This window comes from Aspergillus eucalypticola (assembly GCF_003184535.1).
Source record: "Aspergillus eucalypticola CBS 122712 chromosome Unknown BO83scaffold_20, whole genome shotgun sequence".
Classification (NCBI taxonomy): Eukaryota; Fungi; Ascomycota; class Eurotiomycetes; order Eurotiales; family Aspergillaceae; genus Aspergillus; species Aspergillus eucalypticola.
The window spans coordinates 47609-61629 of NW_020290294.1; the positions used below are offsets into that span (position 1 = coordinate 47609).

Genomic DNA, 14021 nt, shown 5'->3' on the forward strand with positions numbered 1-14021 from the left:
GTGCCTGGCTGCCTCTCCATCTACACCTCTCTCCGGGCGCTGCACACTTATTAGTACCACCCACAAAACACTTGGCCTGGGATCTATCTACGTACTCAGCTTCCCAGTGCAATCAAGTGCGTACTTGATGAAATGAGGATCTTAATCTTATTATCCTACCGAATGTGAATCATGGCAGATGTTCTTATCGCTGCTGTGCAACACCAATAGGCCATTCACTAGACAATGCATTCAGTGTTATCAGCCTTCTCTCACTACAAACTCATCGTATATGAAATTATCACTATGGCACGTCCCTGTCACCGCTCGTGACGTCAGTCTCATCTTTGTTGACTCTCCTGGGTATCGGCTTCGAAGATGTCGGACTCAACAACAATCAACAACACGCTCGCCAGCCCAATCGGGTCCCTTGCCTCCAGTCCCGGCAGCACCCTTGCTTCCCAATCCGACTCTCCTCGAGCGCGGCTGAGCGCCAGCAGTGGCTTTGGCTTCGCCTCCGCCTCCGCCTGGTCTGAGATCTATCAGAATGAGCCTGAGAAAGCTCCGGCCACGCAGTTGCTGAGTATTAGCGATAATCCCGATCATCTCGAAATTGATACCTCCAGCCCTGAGGAGCACAGCCACTTCAGTGACGACAGCACCGACAGCATGGAAGACTACGATATCGTCAGTGGAGCGAGCTCCCCAAGCTCCCTGTCCTTCCAAATCGTTGAGCCAGAACGCGAAAAGCTCTACCCGATCGCCATCACCGTTTTCGTGGGAAGTCCACGTGCTCAGAAAGATCGACCCGTCCATCTCAGCTGCATTGTACTCACATCCGATTGGCGCCAGGACTTTTTCCCGAACTCGTGCAAAAACAAAGCCGACAAGGCAGTGAAATGCAAAGACATCATAAAGTACAACGAGCAGTGCCTTCCTCAGATTGCCAAATTTGCCTGTGCAATTTGCTCTGAGCCGACTCCCGCCCGCAAATTCGTGCACCAGCCCATTATGTTCACACGGACTAGCAAATCCGGACTGGAGGATGGAGCTCGACGCCGGCTGATCATGCGATTGGGACAGCTTGTTCATAGTCGGTGGAGGTTCCCTGATATGAATGCCACGCTTGGAGGTGCAGCGGAAGCTCAGGTCTTTGAGGTTGCCATTCCGGTGTGCAAGAGGTCAGGCTGCGGCATAGCAGGTCGGACGTCTGCCCACCAACTCATCCGGGCCATTGTTTCGTCCAACGCGGACTTGGATCCCTCAGCATTGGACCTCGACATAGTTATTCCATTGGCTGATTTAGGAGCCGGTATAGGAGATTGGACACCCGACAGAGCAGAAATTTTGGTGACGAAGCTCGGACCGGACTGTGTGCCTCTGGAGGTACGCAGCCATGTCGAAGCATGATAGCTGGTCAGGCTGGGAGTTTGGTTATGATCTACGACTTCAACGCGGTAGAGAGACGGCGTATGAGCAAGATGGAGTTACCACAGAGAAACATCATATCATGAAATTATGACTTGGGGGAATATTGGTGGATTTACGACTGACGAACGGCCTGAAATGAAAGACGCGACAGATAGAAGTCGATCTAGAACAGACCAAAAAACGGAGTTTCATGCCCATCAATTTCGCAGTAGACAGTACCCACCGTAGCCTGCCAAGTAGGAATACGTACCCCCAATCTAGACTTCAGCATCCAAGGTATCAAATATGGCCTGACTCGGCAACCCACCCACACGTCCACGTAGACTACTTAACATCAGATAAGCCCGATCTCCAGGCAACCAACCACCAACCAGACCGTTACCCACATCCTTCATATTAAGCATACACAATACTATTGGGAATCCAAACATCAGACATCGAGCCTCACCGATCGTACGAAATCTACGGTAAAACCCACTACACCGCGGCAAATCATCCCTTAATCTACCACCCGCAGTGTGAGTGGATCCCCACCTCAAACAAGCTCAAGTATTAGACTAGACTAACCACCGTGAGACGAAACACCAGAACACTTCTAGACCGGGAGATGAGCTCCACCCCCTGTTTGAGATGAAGTGATGGACGTATAATGCGGTTGTTATATAGGTTGATGTGCGTGAATATATAAGGACGGCATCGACGGTCACTACTTACCAACAAAACCAGCCAAGAAACTTCAAAACTATCCAAGCAACTTGAAAGAAGAAAAAGCATAGAATAAAAAACATGCAGACCAAATCCCTCCTCACTGTCCTCCTCAGCGCCGCTTTGGCTGCTGCTACCGTTGACCCCGCCACCTCTAACACTAAGGGCAAATGTCCGGGTACTTATAACTGCTCTGGTGTGTACTTTCTTCCTTCCTTCCTTCCTCTTCCATAATATAGCAAAATCCCCACTACTACAAGCATAAGAGAAGATAAATACTAATGGGTGATAATAAATCTATAGCCGCCAAAACCTCCACCGCCATCCAGGCAGCTGAGTGCTCCCACAACACTCGTACTTCCGGTATGTCCCTTTCCCCGGGGCATGTCCCAATCGCTCAAAGATGAAATGATGTATTGATAAATGCAATGTAGAAACCCAAACATTCGCCGTCTTCGTCACCGACCACGAGTACGACTCCTCCTACGGCGCTCCCTATGGTACCTGCAGCGCGTACACTTGCACCGCGCCGACGGATAGCGAGATGACGGATGATGATGAAGATTGCTGGACTTTCTTCTGGAAGTAAGCCTTCCTACAATTTCCTTTTACCATCGTGTTGGTATGTTTTATGATGGGGTGAATGCTAACTGGCTTTGTGTAGCGACAACGGCGAGTCCTCCGGTGTTGGAACCGGATGCATTCGCAGCCCTGAGGATGGAACTTGTGGATGTGAGGACTCTGATGGAACTTTTGTCTATGGGGGAACGGATTGCTCTTAGTTTCCCATTTTGGGAGTATCTTATCGAGACGGTGTTGAGTAGAGGGGCTGCTACTGGGTAGTATGTATATTGATTTGCAGATTCTAAATCATTGCATTATTCGAATACTGGTATATCCCGGAAGTAAATGAACTGCATAATAGCATGAAAGGTACAGTACATGATCATAGCATCCGTATTCATAATATAAAACATACCAAAAACACCTGTTCTACTCCAACTAACCAAGTATTTCCGAAATATCATCACGTCCTTCCCGCCCCCGTCCCATCCAACTCCGATGGCCCTCTAACCATCGCCTCATACATCATCTGTCCCTGTCCCTGTCCCTGACCATGCGGCCCTTGATACACCCCACCTCCCATTCCTCCAACCTGCTGCTGCATCTGCATATGCTGCGGCGACTGCTGTCCGTCCCAACCCCACATCCCCTGCCCCAACGGCGGCGACAACCCCGATCCAACAGTCGCACCACTAAACTCACTCTGCGGCACCAATGCACTCCCGCCATCCATCTCACTCTTCCTCTGCCCTCCACCACCACCACCACCACCGGCAGCAGAATTACCACCCCCCTTCCCAGTACTCTGTCCCGGACTCAACAGCGCCGCCCATCTCGCAGTCCGCTCATGTCTTCCATCCTGACTGGACATCCACTGCCGATAAACCCGATTTCTCCCGAGCAGGAAGAACAACGCGCCGAGAATGGCGATGAATGCCACGGAGCCGACGACGATGCCGACGATGGCGCCGGTGCTGAGCGCCGGTGAGCTTGTGGAGGGGGTGTTGGACGGGGATGAGGATGAGGTTGAGGTGGAGGTTGGGGCGATGGTGCCTTCGGCCGGGATGGATTGGCCCGGGACAAGCATGTAGGGGTAGGTTTTTGCGCGGTTATATTGCGATTCGAAGGTCATGGTGGAGTTCTGAAGGGTTAGTTGGGGCAAGAAAAGGGAAGGGGAAGGGGAGGAAGTACTGGGTTTATGACGCCGACCATGCCGTTGCCGATGCAGGAGTCTATGGCGGTGCAGTAGAAGAATGTGGGCTGGTGGTTGTTAGTGATGTTTTGGATGGACTGAGGATAGGGTAGGGTGGGTGGATGGACGGGATGTACCTCGGTGTCGTTGACGACTAGGGACCAGGTTGGGGGCTACGTTATGGGATTAGTATGACGGCGAGACTGATGTGAAGGGTATGGGAGTAGACATACCGGTCCAACCAACTGTCCATCCTCCTCATTGAAACTATTGAATATTCCCGAATAGAAGATCTCCCCGCTGGCGGGCACACACGGCGCAAGATAGTCTGCTTTCACGACGGAGTGATTTCTCGGATAGAACTCGAAGACGATAACATCGCCGACCGCAGCGGAGACATTATGAGGCGAGTATTGATGAGGATCTTCTTTTGAGCCGACCTGAACAGTATGGGTTGCTATCGCGGTGGTTGTGGTGGATGTTGCTCTGGTGGTGGAAGTGGTTGAGATGCCGGTCGTGCTGCTGTGAGATTGGGCTGATGCAGTAGTAGCGAGCAGCATCGCCACGAGAGCGAGCAGATGGGCTGCCATTAGGATGGAAAGCATTTCATCAGGTATGTGCCGCGATATACTCAAGATTCAAGACGGGGAAGTCGTTCCGAAGGACAGGCAAAAAAGGTCGACGGGCGGCCACAAAGAAAGGGAAAAAAAGACGGTTGCCCCTGGATGAGATAACAAAGAAACTACGATGAGATGGCCGGAAAAGATGATGCATAGGCAGATGCCCGAATGCGCAGAAGAGGGGCTGAGGATTATTTTTCCTCCTACGAGACGCATGGATCATGGATGGACAGCCTCTTCCCAACTCACACCTCGTGTTCCCGCATCCATCAGCCCGTAGCGCTGACTGGTTAGGGCTGGACACGATGATCTTGGCAGTAGCGGCCTGTCCTGTCACCAGGCGGGATGGACTTGTGTGTAGCTTCAATATGTTTTACATTCATTTGACAGGTCTCGGAGGTAGGAATAGGGGTCTCTGTAGTATCAGTATCTAGACTGACGTGCTGTTTGACACTTGTATCAGTGTGCGTCGGTATGTGGTCAACGGCGGATTCCCAGTGTCTTTTACTCGTAGAATCACATGCAACAATTGGCAGCCATCCTCGTCGCAGCTGTCCTCCGCTGTCGGAACCTTAACCGTTGCGACTCTTCCACCAGAATTGGTCGTTATATTCAGATCGGCTACGTTGCCTTCCGTGCTCGCGTTATCCGTGGACGGCTCCAGGTACTGGAACCATTCGAAGGACAGACCATCTCCATCGGGATCATATGTCTCTCCCGCATCCAAGGTGATTTTCGCCCCTACGGACGCATTGACAGTGACAGGATGCAACCCGCCCGCCCCGTTTACAACCACCACCGGGTGGTGGTTCCAGGTCTTGTTCGTCTCCGAAGCAGACAACGTCCACTGCAAGCGTGCCGCAAAGTCATTCTGGTATGCCTCTCTCCAACGCCAGATTGTCGCTTTGTTGGAGGTGAAAGTTTCGTTGTTCATGCCGATGACCTGGTCGTCCGTATCGCTGTAGTGGTTGTCCCAGTCACATGTTTCACACACTGGCGCGTACCGTCCGCCCCAACTGCCATAGTTCGGGTGTTCGGGATCGCCCAGCCCGTTCTGGATCATATACAGCAGCGTAGGGCTATCTCCCTCCATAATATATTCGAAGTCGGGATACTTGGCTCCGAGTGGACCGATCCGGATATTCTTCTTCAGCCATTCGTGCGTCACATACGACGAATCTGGGCCGCCTTTATCGAAATCATAGTTAATCTCGCCTGAGATCCCCGGCCAGGTAGCCACTCCATACTGATTAAAGGCGTGCATGGAGTTTATATAGTGGATTTCGGGCCAGTTGTTGCGGATCCAAGCCCCGGTGTCGTCTTGATCGGAAATGGTGTAGACCCATAGGTTTGAGCGGAATGATGCTGCCTCAGAGGGAGAATATATGAGGGATATGTTCAGGAGAGCCTGTGCAAGGACGTTGTCGCCGCCCCAAGACAAGACCCAAAGGGGCTGACCAGAGGTTGTGTTGGTGAGACTCTTGATGAGGAGTTCAGCGCCGGGGCTATAGGTGTTGTTGTTCTTGAGTGCCTCCATGCCATATACCTTCATCAAGTTAGTTATGGTTAATGCCTGTAGCGCAGGGCTGGACATACCGGAAGACCATGAGACACAATCCCTCTCATGGATTCTGCCGAAGGATACGGCGAATCATCAGGAGCATGTTTATTCAAGTTATCTACCACCTTCGCGTAGGCATCAATGGTCTCCAGCATCAAGTCCGGGCGTACTTGGTCCTTCAGCCATGTGGAAGTGACGGCCACGAGCCCTTCATTCTGGAACTGGTTACTGTAGACGAGATAGCGAACAAGAGACTCAGAGTCATCGGGTTCATTGGCAATATCCGACATAATAAAGATGCGCGGCTTGGTCGGATAGGAGAGAAGGGATCCGTTCGAGCTGGCTCGGCCATGAGGGAGAGCCAGAGTCAGCCCTGCGCCGAGGAGCGGTAGACACCCAAGGAACCTCATTTTGAGGATGAATGTGACTGAAGAGAGACTTGTCCAATTTTACTCACAACAACTGGAACGACAGACATACTTATACCCTTTGATGGACGCAAACGACTTGTTTGTCCCCGGTGAAAATTCGGATGATGGCCATGATGCAATGCCGCGATGACACCCGACAAGAGCCATATTGACTACTGATCGGCATGCGGGGATGCGGATGCCTGCATTGTGGGGTAATAGTCACCGAAGAACCCTCCCCAGACATCAGAAATGGAGATGCTGGACGAGAGAATCGCTGAAGAACATCCACTCCACCTCCCGCTTCGGCGTGGTTAAGCATTCCGCTTTCAGTCAGTCGTGGCTCGAACTTCCCGATCGGGAATACCTGAGGTGCTCCTCCACGAATGTACCCTGAATAGCCGGTTTGCCTGGATTTTGCGAGTCAATTATTGCACGATCTTTGCAAGACCAGGGTGAAATAGTGGGGAGTGTGAGGGGTCGCTGCCAACTTATGACCTGGATGGCATTAACTGTTTCCCTTCCGTTGTTTCCGAGGATATTTCCTGAGAGAGAAGACTCATTCGCCAGCTACGCTCAAGTTGGTGGTGGGTTCAAGGTGGACCCGTGTGATTTGCTGCACAGTTCTCATTTGTTTGCCTGCTGGCCCGCTTTGACTGAATTATTGAGCACAGGATATGCCCGGATAATAACCTACAGTTTGCTACTGTGCACCAACTTGACACCTTTAGTATTTTGGAAATCTCTGCTTTGAGTGTGTTCATATTAGAGCTATTAGAACCTTTGTACTACGATTAACTGGTACTTTTTGTGCTAAATACCAATAACAGACTGGTACTGCCGACCTGTTTAAGATCCACACTCATAGAGGCAAGCTCACAACACTCGCTTTCGAGGACAGCACATCGTTCCCCCAATCCTCCTCCTCCAGGTCTTCGTCATCCAGCGCCACCGGATTCAGCGCCAGCGACCCCCGAGGCACAAACGAGGAAACAAGTACCAGCAAGGATATCACACTGAACTGCACACTGGCCACATTCCGAATAGCCAGATGGATATCACCCCCTCCAACTGGACCTCCGGTTTCCACATACACCCGGTCAATGTAACTTCCCAGCAGCGGAGAGGTAATAGCGTACAGCACGATATAAGTGGAATACAAGAACGCCATGACAGCCCCGAGCGCAGAAACATTTTTCGACATTGACTCCATTCGTGTCAGCGTCGCCTGGATATACGCCGCCAGCGAGACATCGCCAGCCGCCCAGCCAAAAGAAACAGGGACAAAGCTGAGGGCAGCGAACAATGCATCTCGGACCCGATGCACTGGGGGTTTCCAGAATGGCAGATACCATGTGATGAGAAGCATGAGCGCATCAACTCGTAGCCAAGGCATGGGAGTGCGCACGCGGTTATTGAGAAAGATGACAAACAATGCGCCAAACAGTTCTCCCAGATTGGACCCTCCCACCATAATCTGCGACCATGCGGCGTTGCCTAGATAGCGACGCGCAAGTGCTGGCATAACTGCACTCTCGAGATAGCGATGAGCATACAAAGCAATCGAATACCCGGGCAGCAACCAGATGAATTTGCGTGTGGTGAAGATGATCCGCGCACCTACCCAGATCGACTCTAGAAAAAGCTTGATTCCTCTCAGCGCTGCTCGGATATATGTTGTCTGGTCAGAGGGTTCTGCCGCTTTGTGAGCTTTGAACACATCATCTCCAAGGAAGGACCAGGCAATAGCTGCGAGTGTAAAGCAGATGGGTGTCACGAGGAAAGAATAATTATTCCCCAGATGAGGAATCAGAGCCAGTGCAGTGCAGAATGCGCCAGCGGTACCTGATACCTCGTAGAAAATGTGAACCAGAGCGTCCAGGCGTCGTAATCTCTTTAGGTTTCCGCCAACAATGTCCCTGGGAATGATGCGGCGGATGAGCTCGACCATTCCATAACTGAAACCACTCACGCAATAAATCGGTATGATACTGTCCGTGTTGTAACGACCATAGTAGTGAAAGTCATTCTGTGGGTGGTGAGGACGGAAGGCAGCCGGGACAAAGGTGCCACCAGTACAAGCATCTATGATCAGAAGGATGGCGCTGAAGATGCCAAAGGCCAACATAGCTGCCATTAGAATCAACCGAGCTGGATAGCGACGAATCAGGGGAGCCATGAGTATCGATCCAACACACTGGCAGGCTTGATTAAGGCCGACCATGAGCCCGACGCGTTGGAAGGTCTTGGGAGGCATGTTAGCGCGAAGGGCATCATAATCGTAGCGGTTGGTGGCGAGCGTGATAATCGATCCATTGAACGCCTCCAGGCCAAACTTGTAAAGTATGATGCCTAGAATGTAGCAGGCAGCTTCGCGCCGTTCTTTGGGCGTGAAGTCATTCCAGCCGTTGCGAACGCTTTTGAACAGCCCCATTGTGTGGGATGATCTGCTGTCACAAATCTGAGAAAGAGACGAGAACTGAACAGCGTAGAGCCACCACAATATATGGAGCTAAACGTGATCTTCTGCGAAGTGAACTGCGATGTTTACATGAATCTGCACGGTCAGGGAATAAACAGTAGAGACGCTCTGGCGTGCCATGTTGATGAAGTTCGTTGGGAATTCCTACGCAGGGACCAAGTACACTACATTGTGGGCGGCCGAGTTGGAGTGAATTGATCCCAAAGATTGAACCTGGAATGAAGGTCTTCTGGTGTGAAGGAGCTATGACAAGTGAATGGAGATTGAAGCTGACAGAGGAAGAGGCCATGAGGGGAAATCTAGAACTAATGAGCCTGAGGCAGCGAGGCCAGCACATGCATACACATAGCACACGTCTATCAAGGCCTGAGGATCTGTCATATCGACTGTTCTCTGCTGTGGCAGGAAAACTCCTGTCGTCATACCTGACTGATGTACTGCAACAGACAGATGCATTGTCATTATGTACCCGGCTACTACCCACCAGGCTGCACAGCTTATGAGACTTGACTTATAGTTGTACCCCAGTCCGGGAGCCAGTCCGGGGCACTTGGAATGATTGGACCGCCATTGCGGGCAATTGTCCAGCTGAACAGCGACCGAGATCCACCTGGATGTCTTGCGCTGGACGTTGAAAAGAAAGACAAAGTGCATCCGATGACGACATTTTGGTCATCCTGTGCGCTCGGAGCGCTTTCTGAAGCCAATCTTCGTATCGCCTTTTGGGCCTCACCTCCCCTGATCGTCTCTACTATCCTGGTTGCCCGGTCTAGTTTGCAACACCAAGCTTAGGCTTACCCCACCCCACAAAGTCCGCTGCAGCATTGACCTGATTGCTGCTTGCAAGCCAGTTGTCGTTGATTCCAGAATGACATATCAGATGATGAGCTACTTACTGGCGCGCCCGATGATCCCTTGGAAGGATCGCCTCGTGAAATAGACCCCACCAAAGTAACAAAGCAACAAACGGTCAGTCAATGGGTGAAACACGCAAGAAGCCGGCGAAAGAAAGCCACAAAATGCAGCCAAAAAAGGGGGGAGTATGGGTGAAGGAATAGAACGAGAAATCTTAACTCACGGAGAATTGGAATTGGGTATTTGAGTCACCACGTCGTGCGTGCTTGCTTCTTGCATGGTGTCGACATACAGACGGACCGTCTCGTGCTTGGCAGATAGGCAGGCCACGTGCATCCCCGACCGCATGTGTTTCGCCTCCCCCAAAAGATGGGAAAAAGATGGGAATGCTCAGCCATCGCCCATTTTCACTGTTCCGGAGGGGTTGAAAGTTTCCTAGTTCAACCACTCCCAGGTAGCTTATTTCGTCACCATTTTACATTTTACGAAAAATGAAGAACTAGCTATCTCCCTTAGTGAAGCGGCCTGAGTCAAACAGCTATGCGCTGGTGGTTTGAAGACCTCCCATGTGAGCCCATGCATGTCCGGCTTGTCGATCGGGGAGTTTAAATCTGGTCAATCTCGAGCCAGCGAGGATGCCCATTGGAGACGCCAGAGGTACTTGTCTTACCGCGGGTGTGGGGTGGAGCAGTGAGGTACCCATCCGGTACCGCTGCGGTGCAATCAAAGGATTGACATCGAATTGACACCCCGTTCTTAGCTTAGCAGCAACCACAACTGACTTGGACTAACCTAAAAAAACTAAACTGGAGGGTGGTTCTTATCGGGAATCGCCTTCGAATCCCTTCCCCCCCCCCAAATTCTAAAAATCTCAAAACGCCATCGTCCACTCAGCCGCGTGATCCCCCGCCCACCACCCTCACCGACTGATTCGACGCTGTGTTTCTTTTTATCATTCATATCATTGTTTGTTTGGGATTTCTCCTTTTTTTTTATTCCTGCCTTTTTTTCCTAGCTCTTCGTGCATCCTGAGGATATATATGGCTTCCTTCCTCCCCCACCATGTCACCTGCTGAGCCTGCGCAGTTGCCGGTTCTGCTTTTCCGTCGCAGGCCGTGATCGTGTTTAGTCGCTTCGAGGTGTGGAGATATATATCGTTCTCGGGTTGCTTGACCATCGTTCGATCAACAAGTGGCCTGTTCAGTCTTTCTGCTCTCTTTGTGTGTACATTATTTCGTCTGTGTGGTTAGAAATCCACAACGCATGTTCGTGCCACCCTCAAAATATCCTCTCCTCCACCCTCCCAAGCTATCGCCAGGGTCCTAGCTAACTAGAAGCTACTTGCAGATACTAGCTTCGATTCACCAATTGCGGGACCCCTTCCCCGAACCGTTGCTTTGATTCCACTGCAATGGCGACCGGAGAAGAGCCTGCCACGACGTCCCCCGCACAGCAGTCGAACCCAGCTAGAAGCTGGTGGAACCGGCTGCGGGGGTCTAATGCCCCTGAAACGCCCGCCATTACCACGAGTCAAAGCCCTTATCGCCCCAAAAGGACTCTGGGTATCCTAAGTGACAAGGAGACGGATGAAGTGCCTGGTACGTTGCCGCTGTAGGAACAATCATTTGCCTTTGGGTATGATCTTGCTGACATTCACATGCGAAACTAGGGACCGTTCTTCTACTCTCGTCAAATCGTAATGAGCCTCTCGGTCTGGAACATCAACCGCACCGCGAATCGCATTCGTCGCTGCCATCGCCTTATCCACCGTCTCGTTCCTCTTCTCGTGCTTCCCGTGCCTCTCGTGCGCGCCAGCAGAAAAAGAAAACCCCGGATGGCAACATAGTGTTGGAGCCTCAACCCGATGACTCCATGAACGATCCCCTCAATTGGCCTGTATGGCGGCGAGATGCAGCTCTGGTGTCGTTGGGGTTCTATTGCCTGATGGGAGGCGGTATGACCCCCATTTTGGCCGCCGGTTTCAGTCAGGTAGCTGCTGCGTATGATGTGACCACCCAGAAGGTTGCATATACGACGGGGTTGTACATGTTGGGTCTTGGGATTGGGTCCGTGATCATGTCTCCTACAGCTATTCTGTATGGAAAGCGGCCGGTATACCTTCTCGGAGCGACCCTCTTCATTATTTCAGCAGTCTGGTGTGCACTGTCACCCAACTACCCCAGCTTGGTCATCGCTCGTATCTTCCAGGGCATCGCAGTAAGCCCGGTCGAGTGCCTTCCCTCTGCCACTATTGCCGAGATCTACTTCCTGCACGAACGGGCGTACCGGGTCGGTATATATACCCTCCTGCTCCTAGGAGGCAAGAACCTGATTCCCCTAGTGAGTGCAGCTATCATCGGGAGTCTGGGGTGGCGCTGGGTTTTTTGGATTGTTGCTATCGTCGTTGGCGCTTGCCTCGCCCTTCTTTTCTTCTTTGTCCCCGAGACATTCTGGGATCGCACACCTCGGCCACGAAAGGCTCACAAGCGTCCCAGCTTCTACCGTAGCGTGTCGAACATTGTGTCCCATGGGTTGCGCGGTCGACCGCCTCACGCTCATCGCCTGGAGGAGAATCCGCCGGATGATGACCCCAGCTCTCTAGAGCCGAAGAAGTCCAAGAAGGGTCATGTTGGGTTTGTGGATGACCATGACGAGGAACCAGAGACCATCTCTGAGAAGATAGAGGAGCCGGCTGGCCAGGATCCTATATCGTCAACACCAGAGCGTCCTGCCACTGAGTCGACGCCAAGCGAAGACCCTGAGAAGGCGGATGGGCTCCTTCATCCTCCGTCATTGGCACACATTCACCCCCATGATCTTGAAGCTGCTCGGGAAGCGGCGATCTCCCCAACTCGCAGTGAGTCGCTGGACCCGGGTCCGCCGATCACGTCGGCGGCTCAGTACACCAACCGACTCCGGGATCAGCCGCCCGTCCCGTTTACTTACTATCTCCGCCTGTGGAATGGCCGGATTGCTCACGACAATTGGCTACGTGTCGCGGTGCGGCCATTCATTCTATTTGCATATCCTTCTGTGCTGTGGTCAACTGTAGTGTATGCCTTGTCTGTCGGCTGGCTCATTGTGCTGTCCGAGTCGGTTGCTACAATTTATGAGCAGCGAGACACTTACAACTTTACTGCGCTGCAGACTGGTCTCATTTACATCTCACCCTTCGTGGGCGGCTTGCTGGGTACCGCTGTTGCTGGTAAGGTGTCTGACATTATTGTGCAATATATGACACGACGCAACGGGGGCGTCTACGAGCCGGAGTTCCGGCTGGTGATGGCGATTCCCATTGCCATTTCGACCACCATTGGACTGATGGGATTCGGTTGGAGTGCGCAGGAAAAGGATGCTTGGATTGTGCCCACCATCTTCTTCGGGATCATTTCATTTGGATGCTGCCTGGGAAGCACGACATCCATCACCTTTTGCGTCGACAGCTACCGCCAATATGCCGGGGAGGCACTGGTGACATTGAACTGGAGTAAGAGTAAGTTGCACCAAACATAGCATTCCCGAGTGATGTGGATCCGCAAACTAATGATTGATGCAGATGTTTTCCATGGGCTGATCTTTTCGCTGTTCATTGTTGACTGGCTGGATGCTGAGGGCTCCCGGTTGGTGTTTATCGCGCTGGGAGTGATCCAGCTGGGCTGTCTATTGTTTTCGATTCCCATGTACATTTATGGCAAACGGGCCCGGATGTGGACGGTTCGGATGCGCCTGATGGAACGATTCTAGAGGGCCGAGTGCCGGGCCGGGACCCTATTGGAGGGACGGATCGGATGATTCTTGATTTTGGCTGTAGATCTGGGCTGTATCATGATACCTATCTATATTAGATCGTACATATAGTTGACTATTTGCTGACGATTGGAGCTGTCATATCGCCATCGAGCCCCATTCGACTGTGGGAGCAAGCCCTGCGGGGGTGCTGGGGCTGATGTCAAGGGAGGGGGAGGGCGGAATGTCATACAGCATCCACAATGAGTAATTGTGCCCTGCAAGTCATCTTTTTCATGAATATGGAGAGTTGTGGGTGTGTGTGTGTGCCTGTGTCCCGGGCTACCCACACAGCCACCCTTAACACATCCCACAGTCACCAAATTAATTTCAATTAAAATCCCGTCCCCATCCAAAAGTAAGGATCTCAAGTACCCATCCCAGTATTCTACTAGACCCGGTTAAGCAAGCCACAAAACTCCCCGCCCAATCCGGA

The 14021-nt window shown here is 51.9% G+C and overlaps 7 protein-coding genes across 7 annotated transcripts; 4 read left to right on the plus strand and 3 right to left on the minus strand.

The window, feature by feature from the left end:
• Positions 1–41: 41 nt before the first annotated feature.
• BO83DRAFT_380117 (uncharacterized protein) lies at positions 42–1568 on the plus strand. Its single transcript, XM_025531678.1, has one exon. The coding sequence runs from the start codon at positions 358–360 to the stop codon at positions 1387–1389; it is 1032 nt and encodes a 343-aa protein (XP_025385830.1). The 5' UTR covers positions 42–357; the 3' UTR covers positions 1390–1568.
• A 217-nt stretch (positions 1569–1785) lies between these two features.
• BO83DRAFT_409738 (uncharacterized protein) lies at positions 1786–2952 on the plus strand. Its single transcript, XM_025534160.1, has 5 exons — positions 1786–1928; positions 1999–2311; positions 2419–2478; positions 2550–2700; positions 2780–2952. The coding sequence occupies exons 2-5, from the start codon at positions 2197–2199 to the stop codon at positions 2895–2897; spliced, it is 444 nt and encodes a 147-aa protein (XP_025385831.1). The 5' UTR covers positions 1786–1928; positions 1999–2196; the 3' UTR covers positions 2898–2952.
• A 190-nt stretch (positions 2953–3142) lies between these two features.
• On the minus strand, positions 3143–4461 carry BO83DRAFT_439066 (uncharacterized protein; the record flags this gene model as incomplete). Its single annotated transcript, XM_025536143.1, has 4 exons — positions 3143–3820; positions 3871–3939; positions 4009–4044; positions 4105–4461. The coding sequence occupies 4 exons, from the start codon at positions 4459–4461 to the stop codon at positions 3143–3145; spliced, it is 1140 nt and encodes a 379-aa protein (XP_025385832.1).
• A 460-nt stretch (positions 4462–4921) lies between these two features.
• On the minus strand, positions 4922–6462 carry BO83DRAFT_439067 (DUF1593-domain-containing protein; the record flags this gene model as incomplete). Its single annotated transcript, XM_025536144.1, has 2 exons — positions 4922–6037; positions 6088–6462. 2 exons carry the CDS (start codon positions 6460–6462, stop codon positions 4922–4924), a joined length of 1491 nt encoding a protein of 496 aa, XP_025385833.1.
• Positions 6463–7230: 768 nt separating this feature from the next.
• Positions 7231–9369, minus strand: BO83DRAFT_380120 (uncharacterized protein). Its single transcript, XM_025531679.1, has one exon. The coding sequence runs from the start codon at positions 8894–8896 to the stop codon at positions 7325–7327; it is 1572 nt and encodes a 523-aa protein (XP_025385834.1). The 5' UTR covers positions 8897–9369; the 3' UTR covers positions 7231–7324.
• A 38-nt stretch (positions 9370–9407) lies between these two features.
• On the plus strand, positions 9408–10047 carry BO83DRAFT_380121 (uncharacterized protein). Its single transcript, XM_025531680.1, has one exon. It carries the CDS (start codon positions 9500–9502, stop codon positions 9734–9736), a length of 237 nt encoding a protein of 78 aa, XP_025385835.1. The 5' UTR covers positions 9408–9499; the 3' UTR covers positions 9737–10047.
• Positions 10048–11030: 983 nt separating this feature from the next.
• On the plus strand, positions 11031–13761 carry BO83DRAFT_364994 (putative MFS transporter). Its single transcript, XM_025529649.1, has 3 exons — positions 11031–11397; positions 11469–13292; positions 13356–13761. Exons 1-3 carry the CDS (start codon positions 11211–11213, stop codon positions 13541–13543), a joined length of 2199 nt encoding a protein of 732 aa, XP_025385836.1. The 5' UTR covers positions 11031–11210; the 3' UTR covers positions 13544–13761.
• Positions 13762–14021: the final 260 nt, after the last annotated feature.

Coding starts and splice junctions, on each gene's coding strand:
- BO83DRAFT_380121 (XM_025531680.1), top strand. CDS start 9,500: ATGATTGGACCGCCATTGCGGGCAATTGTCCAGCTGAACAGCGACCGA.
- BO83DRAFT_364994 (XM_025529649.1), top strand. CDS start 11,211: ATGGCGACCGGAGAAGAGCCTGCCACGACGTCCCCCGCACAGCAGTCG. Junction 11,398..11,468: donor GGAGACGGATGAAGTGCCTG/GTACGTTGCCGC, acceptor ATGCGAAACTAG/GGACCGTTCTTCTACTCTCG. Junction 13,293..13,355: donor GACATTGAACTGGAGTAAGA/GTAAGTTGCACC, acceptor TGATTGATGCAG/ATGTTTTCCATGGGCTGATC.
- BO83DRAFT_380120 (XM_025531679.1), bottom strand. CDS start 8,896: ATGGGGCTGTTCAAAAGCGTTCGCAACGGCTGGAATGACTTCACGCCC.
- BO83DRAFT_380117 (XM_025531678.1), top strand. CDS start 358: ATGTCGGACTCAACAACAATCAACAACACGCTCGCCAGCCCAATCGGG.
- BO83DRAFT_409738 (XM_025534160.1), top strand. CDS start 2,197: ATGCAGACCAAATCCCTCCTCACTGTCCTCCTCAGCGCCGCTTTGGCT. Junction 2,312..2,418: donor GGGTACTTATAACTGCTCTG/GTGTGTACTTTC, acceptor ATAAATCTATAG/CCGCCAAAACCTCCACCGCC. Junction 2,701..2,779: donor TGCTGGACTTTCTTCTGGAA/GTAAGCCTTCCT, acceptor GGCTTTGTGTAG/CGACAACGGCGAGTCCTCCG.